The sequence below is a fragment of the Elephantulus edwardii genome, unplaced genomic scaffold, assembly GCF_000299155.1.
Source record: "Elephantulus edwardii isolate Elephantulus edwardi_28Jun2011 unplaced genomic scaffold, EleEdw1.0 scaffold00090, whole genome shotgun sequence".
Lineage (NCBI taxonomy): Eukaryota > Metazoa > Chordata > Mammalia > Macroscelidea > Macroscelididae > Elephantulus > Elephantulus edwardii.
This window is the reverse complement of record NW_006399840.1, coordinates 7854358-7863281: the sequence shown is the minus strand read 5'-3', so window position 1 is coordinate 7863281 and position 8924 is coordinate 7854358. Positions and strand designations below refer to the sequence as shown.

The window sequence follows — 8924 nt, the reverse complement described above, 5'->3', positions numbered from 1 at the left end:
TGTTAGCTGGATATTGGCTGAAAGCAGGTAGTACCAGAGGAATGTATGTCTGTGCTTCATTGATTATGCAAAGGCATTTGACTGTGTGGATCACAACAAACTGTGGCTGACTCTGAGAAGAATAGGAATCCCAGAACACTTGATCGTGCTAATGCGAAACCTATACTTGAACTAAGAGACAGTCGTCAGAACAGAGCAAGGAAACAATGCATAGTTCAAAATTGGGAAGGGTGTACGCCAGGGATGTGTCCTCTCTCTATACCTTTTCAACCTATATGCAGAACAGATCATCTCGGAGGCCTGGCTCTATGAGGAAAAATGTGGCGTCAGGATTGGTGGAAGACCTATCAACAATCTGCATTATGCAGATGATACAACCCTTCTTGTTGAAACTGAGGAGGACCTGAAGCGCTTGCTCCTGAGGGTCAGGGACTGCAACCTTCAGTATGGATTGAGGCTCAGTGTCAAGAAGACAAAGATTCTCACCACTGGACCAATTGGCAACATCAGGATGGATGGTGAAGAGATTGAGATTGTTCACATCTTTAGTCACCTTGGCTCCGCAATCAACGCTCTTGGCACCAGCAGCCAGGAAATTACAAGACGTATTGCAATGGGAAAGTCTGCTGCTAAGGACCTCTCTAAAGTACTCAAGAGCAACGATGTGTCTCTGGAGACTAAGGTGAATCTGGTACAGGTCATGGTCTTTGCAATGACTTGTTATGCGTCAGAGAGTGGGACAATGTCCAGGGAGGATAGAAGGATAATTGATGCTTTTGAGCTTTGGTGTGGGAGAAGAATGCTGAGAGTGCCATAGACTGCTAAGAAAACAAACATATTCAACCTGGAGAGGGATAAACCAGGCTGCTCCTTGGAGGCAAGAATTCTGAGGCTTCATTTTACATACTTTGGTCATGTTGTAAGGAGGGACAGGTCCTTGGAGAGGGACATCATGCTTGAGAGTGTGAAGGGCAGGCGCAGGAGGGGAAGGCCCTATGGGAGATGGATTGATTCGGTGACTGGGGCAATCAGGATGTGTCGGAGACAATGAGATTTGCACAGGACAGAGCACACTTTAGAGCTGCTGTACATAGGGTCGCTATGAGTCGCAAGCAACTCGACGGCACATAACAACAACACAACAACAAGGGGGTCCTGGACCTGCAGCTCTGTTCCTTTCTGACCACTGCATCGTCAGATGATTGCAAAGTTTTGGGGTGTGAGGTGGGCGTGTACATTGCATATATCTTTGAATTTAGCGCAAGCTGTTCCCAATTCCCACGTTAATGGTGGACAAGCTGCCAAAGGGTTCAGGTCACCTCGGTGTTAAAAATCCCCTGGAGACCCATCAAGAAGAGTTATAGTTTCTGGGCTTTCCCTCCCTGGTGGGAACCAGGCTCCAGTAATGCTGCTGCACTTTCAGGTTGCTATGCCCTCTTTCTAGAGTCTCTGTGGTGCAGCCAGTGGTGCACCCAGGGTCACCTCCTCCCAACAGTTTTTCTGGGGACTCCTAGGAGTTTCTCCCTGCAGCCAAGGCAGAGTCTGTCTGCCCAGAGAAATGTGCCGATAAAATAGATTTAAAACCTCTTCTTCACGTGCTAGCAGATGCAGCGTGATTAACAGGTGAAACTTTCTATCATGATAGTGAATTTAATTAGTCGTAACACAAAATTTTGTTTGTTTCATGATGTAGGGTTTTGTCCCCATTTATAATTTAGCCTGGTTTATCTTTCGTGCAGCTTGGACTTCTTCCTTCAGTTATATTCATTCTTGATCACATACTACTTCCAAAAAAGGTTTCATTGTTAACCACCAATTCTTTCTGGTGCAGTAACTTTATATGTATTTCTTCCATCTTCTTTACAAAGGGATTCCTTGGTGGTGCAATTGGTTAGAGGGCCTGAAGGCTCATTGATTGGTTAGAAGTTGCAATTTTCTCGCCAAAAAAGTCTAAGAAAAATTTCAGCCTATATACTTCTGAAAAATAAGGCTTTAAAGTAAGCCCTATTTAGCCCAGCACTACTCTGATAGACATGGACTTGCCCTGATTTGGTGCCCACTCTGTGATGACATTACTGAAAGAGGCAAAAATAAAGTATTCTTGCAGCTGTGGGTTTAGCACACTTGTTACTACATTCGTTCATGTGGAAATAAGAGGCAGTAAATAATGTTGGATAAAACAAGATGCTGAAAGATGTGTAGAAAACCTCCATTATAGTAGGAACAAAGAAATACATTAGCTTGTGTATGTTTAGATTGGAAACAGGAGTGTCATCCTCTTCCTAAACAAGATGCCTCTGGAAACTCTATGAACTTTGAGAAATGACAGTGGTTGTAGAAATCCTCCAAGCCTTTCGTTCAGAGGGTCGCTATGAGTCATGCTGGACTTGAAGGATACTAGGGAGAAACAGGGGCCAGCTCACACAAGACTTTACAAGCTCTGCTGGTTTTTGAAAAACAAGTTGATTTTTGTCTTAAGGCTAGTAAGATGTTACTTAAGCGTTTGCTATAAGAATTGGACATAATTAGTTTTGTTCTTTCTAAAGCTTAGTATGACAATAGAGTAGAAAATAGATGGGAGAATTCCAAAAGTTGTTTGGAAAAGCAAGCTTACCCAGGTGTAAAAATTGTTACCACTAGACCGATAAGCAACATCATAGTAAATGGAGAAAAGATTAAGCTTGTCAACTATTTAATATTACTAGGATGTACAATCAACTAGCAGTCAAGAGTTCAGAGTTGGACATCCTCTGTTGTGAACCTCTCCAAATAATGGAGAGATAATAATGTCAATGTGAAGACTAAGGCGTGCCTGATTCAGGCCAAAGTCTTTTATCACTTGAGATGCATCTGAGAGCTAAACAATGAATAAGGATAACAAAAGAATAGTTGATGCCTTTGAGCTGTGGTGTTGGAGTATTGGATATTATTCAATATTCCATGAATTGCCATAAGAACAAACATATTTCTTGGAGAAAGTGCAGCTGGAATGCTTCTTGGAAGCAAAGATGACAAAGTTTCATCTCACAAACTTTAGGCATATTGCTGATTGGTGCCATCAAGTTGAGTGTGACTCATAAAGACCCTATGAACCTTGTCCTCTATCGTATCATCCCGGTAATCTCTGACACACTTGTACTGAGTCATACTTGCATTGACAACTCTCAAGATGAACAACCTATCAGTGGATTGGTGGATGAAAATGCAAGAGATGTTCAGGCCAGATTAATATGACAAATAAAAACAGCCCAACCAAACTAATTTCAAATATATTTCCATGGAGCCTGAAGAGACTCATAGTTGACTTGCCAGTACTTTTTCAGATTTTTAAATCACAAGGGAGAAGATTGCCCAATGTTCTCCTAAAGAATAGTTGATGAATTCAAACTATTAGAAAAGCTTGACCTTTGGATGACAACACAGCTCTATGAACTGTGTCACCAAAGCTCCCTCTGGAGAAAGTATATTTTTAACAACTGGTTATAGGATGTGGCAGAGAAGTAAAAACTTGAATAAGAAGAGACTCAAGTCTGGAGGAATATATACACAGGGGAGGATCAGACTTAGGGAAGTGGATGGCAAATCCTATATTGAATAAGGTCTCTTGTGTGTTCCATGACACAGTGGAGGACTCTCTTGCAGTCAATGGCTGCACAGATCTGAAGACCCTTTTTTAAAGAAAGCCTTCAGTGATGCTTCTGAAATGGTCAGATGCTTTCTCTTGGCATATCATGGTTATTGCAATTTGTAAAGTGTATTTATTACTGCTATTATTTAATTACAATTACTTTTACCAACTGGTCTGTGAGGAAAAAGTAGAATGTGTCTTTTGTTCACTGGTGTATTTCCCAGCATTTAGCACAGTGTTTGGAACATGGTAATCACTCAATAAATATTCATTAAATAATAAATAGAGCAGATAAGTCTAGACTAGAGCTATAGATTTGGGAGTTATCAGCATATGTAAATAGAAAATGTGCTAGAAATAATATAAATGCATTTAATTTTTAATTATGCCATCACCAATATTCATTAAAATGTGGGTTTTCACTTGATTAAGTTATTTCAATGGCCTTCTAATATTGGGCCAATTTCAGCATTATTTGAGCAGAGTGCATATGTTTTAAAGGATAATTGGGAGTCTTCGGCTGTATTTCAGAGGGCTTACATGCTGACTACATTCACTTTAGAAATTCTCTGTGATTTAGTTTTTCTCTTATATGAAATCAAATAGGATAATTTATAATTTATAAGTTGTAAACTTTGAGGAACCACCCAATATGTCAAGTTATTCTAAGAATTAATATGAAATATCCTGGATACATTTTAATACTATACATTTCTATTTCATATTTGGAATAAAAAATAATGACTATGCGCCTAATGTAACTTTAAACCATATTAACTGTAGAATGATAAGTTGTATTAAGGATACTCTCCTTTCTGGTGGAAATGCATTTCCAGGGTTACCTACCTATTAGTTCCAACTGTATGACTATTACCTTCCATATAGATAGAAATTTATAAATCTAAATATTTGATTTGAGGTAAGCACCTTGTCCAAGAAGTTAAGAGAACTTTTAAGTTTAGAAACAAATTCTTCTAAAAGATATAGGTCTTTCGAAATTCCAGTTTTTAGAAGTGTGGTATTATATAACAGATGGGCGTTTAATGAAGTAAAGCACAGTTTGTAACAGGTTCATTGTTTCATATGCTCTAGATCACTAAATTGGCAGGTAGAGATGAAAGGTGCATTAAAATGGACATCCTGAAAATTATCGAAATCTCTCAAAGGAATACTGTCTTTAATTTTGAATTATGCAGCTGATTTTAATGAATTGGAAGTCCTAATGCATAACCTTTTCCTGACGCAGGAAGGAACTGTGAGCTGTGTAAGGATTACTTTTTCCGACAACTTGGTGCAGATCCTTCAGCCAAAGACGCTTGTACACCCTGTAATTGTGATAAAGTCGGCACGAGAAACAATAGCCTTATTTGTGATAAGGTGAGTTCTTTTCTACATTAAAAAAAAAACAAAACAGAAATTCTTTTCTCTCTAGAGACTAATTGAGAGGTAATCTACCAGTGGAATTGAAGATTATATGTACAAGCAAGTACTCTGTGTACAGCTTTATGCTTAGCTGTGTGGACATGCTAAACTAAAGGACGCACCTCGTTGGTTCAAATCCACCAGAGGCTCCATGGAAGAAAGATGGTCAAGCTTCTCCCAAACAATTTACAGCATCTCAGCTACTAAAATCTTAGAAGATTGAATACACCTAGAGGCTTACTGGAAGAATGACCTTATGATCTATTTCTCAGAAAAGAGTCCCTGAACACTATAGACTACAGTGCTCCTCTGGTACATGCATAATTATCATAAATGAGAGTCAACTCAAGGGCAGTTTTGGGGAGGCCACTCTGTGTGTCTGTAGATTTTAAAGAGATGGCTGGCTTAGGCTATTTAGTTCTTTGTATGAAATGAAAGCTCATTTTGTTTTTAATTTCCTAAATGTCAAAAAATTGAGTGGCAAACCAAATGAACTAGAAAGCCAATTAAGAATATATTTTGAAATTATTAGTGAATTAATGCATTCTTCCTCACATTGCCATTAAGTCTGTTGTTAGTGAAAGTGATACTTCATTGGGTTTCCATGACCAAAATCTTAACAGAAGTTGACAGTTATCTTTCTTCCAAGTTTATACCAAGGATGTCTAATCACCTGAGAATCAGAATTTTGGTTAGTAGCACAACAAACACTGGACTGTACCATCAAGGTTTTAATGTCCATGGTTGTTGTTATTCTTGTATGCCATTGGTGGAAATCAACCCAGAGCTGCCCCAGTGTAGGGTTTTCAGAGGCAGTTAATCACACCGGAGGAGATTGCCTATCCTTCTCCGGCAAAAGTGATGTCAATTGAACAAAAACAACTTTCCCCATCCCCCTAAATTCCTAGAAGATCTTAAAACAAAGTTGATTACACAAAAATCACAATGGAATGTTTGATAGCTCTGTTTCACAATTTCTAGTCTAACTTTTCTGTAATTTACCAGTGCACTGGATTTTTATAATTTTAAGATATAATTCATTGACAGCATTACAAGTGTAAATAACTGACCTATGTGAACAAAAATTTGAACTAATTTGAGCCAATTCTGCCTTAAGTCAGAAACCACTTTGTATTTAAATTGTTACCAACTGAAGCTTCTTACCTACTCTGATAATACTAAAAAGTAAAAATTGGTGGGTAAATTTACTAGGAAGAATAAATTCAATTATTGTAGTAATCTCTAGTAATAAAATAATTGAGGATATTGTGACTGGGAGCATAACAATTCAGTGAAAGAAAATATTTAAAAGTTACAATTCAAAGATAGTTTAAGGAAAAAATAAATTTGTCATATAATGTTTGGACATGTATTAAAATATTTTTTAACTAGTAAAATTCAAACAATCACTACGCCAAAATACATATTGAAAACCTTCCAAGTAACCATATTATTTTAATAAAAGAATATGATTTCTTTCAGTGTAAAGCTGAAAATTAAGAGAATATTTAACAGTTTTTATTTTATGATATTGTTATTGTTAGGTACCTCTGAGTTGACTCCTGCTCTTAAAATCCTCCATGTACAGCTAAACTAATTTCTCTTATCATCATAATATGTGTTGTACTTAAGTCCATAATTGAAGTCACTGCCACTTTATGAAACGAAGCACTATTTTCTTAGAAAGCCATATTACTATTTCATATGTTGTGACTTTGTTGCTACATGTCATTGAGTTGGAACTGACTCATAGCTAACCTTGCAGCAGGTTTTCAGACTTGAGAAATGGTGTGGTCAGTCTAGACTAAGGTGTGTCTAATCCAGGCCATAGTCTTCACAATACTTGCTGTGCATCAGAGAGCTGGATGATGACTAAGGATGACAGAAGAAGAATCTATGTCTTTGAATTGTGGTGCTGGTGAAGAGTAGTGAACAAACCATGGACTGCCAAGAGAATAAACAAGTCTGTTCTAGGGAGGACATACTTTGGACAGGTTGCCATGAGGGACTAGTCCTAGGAGAAGTACAGCATGCTTGGAAGGATGGAGAAACAGCGTAGGAGAGGAAGATTCTGGATGAACTGAATTGGCACAGTGACTGGAACATTGGAGGCATGTGTGTCGGTGATAGTGAGTTGTCTCAGAATAGGGCCGGGTTCTGAGCTATAATGCATAGGATTGCTACGAGTCGCAAGCAACTTGAAAGCATATAACAACAACAACAAATGGCATGGGAAGAGACTGTCCCTTTTCTCTCTCAGAGCAGCTGGTGGATTTGAACTGCTTGCCTTTGGGTTAGCAGCACAACTCCTTATCATAAGTCACTAGAGCTCCTTGCAAAAATACATATATTTTCCAAGTGGTAAGAAGCTGTGCTGCAAACTCAAAGAAGGCATGAGGTTTGAATCCACCAGCTGTTCCATTGGAGAAAGAGGGACAGTCTTCTCCTCCAGCATGTTAAAGAATATTTTATTATCTCCTAGAGAGTCAGCTATGACTCTGTTCCAACTTAATGGTAAACAATGACATATATATATGTATATATATATATATACATATATATATATACATATATATATATACATATATATATATATATATACATATATATATATATAATCAATCTCAGCATAGCATAAAATAAAAACTGTCTTTGTCAAATATTCTTTTAATTTTCAGCTTTAACTGAAAGAAATCATATTATTTTACTAAAATAGTATGGTTTCTCTGAAGGTTTTAAGTATGTATTTTGGCTTATTGAATGTTTGAATTTTACTTGTTAAAGAAGTTTTTTAATACATGTTCAAATATTATATGGCAGATACATTTTTCCCTTAAACTATCTTAAAATTGTAAATTTTAAACATTTTCTTTCTCTGAATTGTTATGCTCCCAGTCACTACACTATATTCTCAATTATTTTATTGCTACAACCGTTGAATTTATTCTTCATAGTAAATTGACCAACTGACTGAAGATATCCATATTTATTCCCATTACCAACAATGGTGATCCAGAGAATGCATAACATATAAAACAATATCATTAATGCCACATTCAAGCAAAATATTACTAAAGATCATCCAAAAATGGTTAGACAGTACTTTTACAGAGAACTGCCAGAAGTGCAAGCTGAGTTGGGAAGTGGCCATGGTACCAGGGATATCATTGTTGATATGAGATGGATCCTGCATCCATCTCACAGAATATCAGAAGAATGTCTGTTTTTGTTTTCTTGAGTATACAAAGAAGTTTGTGTGGATTATAACTATAACTAAAATTGAGAAGAATGGTAATCCCAGAACACTTAATTATGCTCATACAAAACCTATTTAAAAACTGTTATATAACCACACTATGGGAACAATGCAAGATTTGAATTCAGGAAAGGTGTATGTGAAGGCTGTATGCTTTTTCCATACTTATTCAATCTGCACACTGAGCAAATAACTTGAGAAGCTGGAATCTGAAGAAGAATGTGGCATTAGTATCAAAGGAAGATTCATCAATAACCTGTGTTAAGCACATGACACAATCTTATTTGCTGAAAGTGAGGAGGACTTGAAATATTTACTGAGGAAGATCAAAGATTACAGCCTTCAAGATGGAGTGCATCTCAACATGAAAAAGACAAAAATACCACTTGACCATTAGGTAACATCATAATAGATTGAGCAAAGGTTGTGACTGTCTGACTTCATCTTATTGGATCCACAATCAGCATTCTTGGTAACAGGTGTATGATATTGGGCCAAGGTCTTTTCAGTCACTTGCTTCCATCTGACAGATGAACAACAGATACCTTGAATTGTGATGCTGGAGAAGAGCATTAAATATCCCATGTTGTGGTTGTTGTTGTTATGTGCCGTCAAGTC

The 8924-nt window shown here is 37.3% G+C and overlaps 1 protein-coding gene across 1 annotated transcript in view; it reads left to right on the top strand.

Annotated features, from left to right (window-relative positions):
* USH2A (Usher syndrome 2A (autosomal recessive, mild)) overlaps positions 1 to 8924 on the top strand; it is a 1454174-nt gene that overhangs the window by 229902 nt on the left and 1215348 nt on the right. Inside the window, exon 10 of the mRNA XM_006890571.1 lies at positions 4875 to 5005. Coding sequence (XP_006890633.1) covers positions 4875 to 5005 — 131 coding nt within the window. The remainder of the gene's footprint in view (positions 1 to 4874; positions 5006 to 8924) is intronic.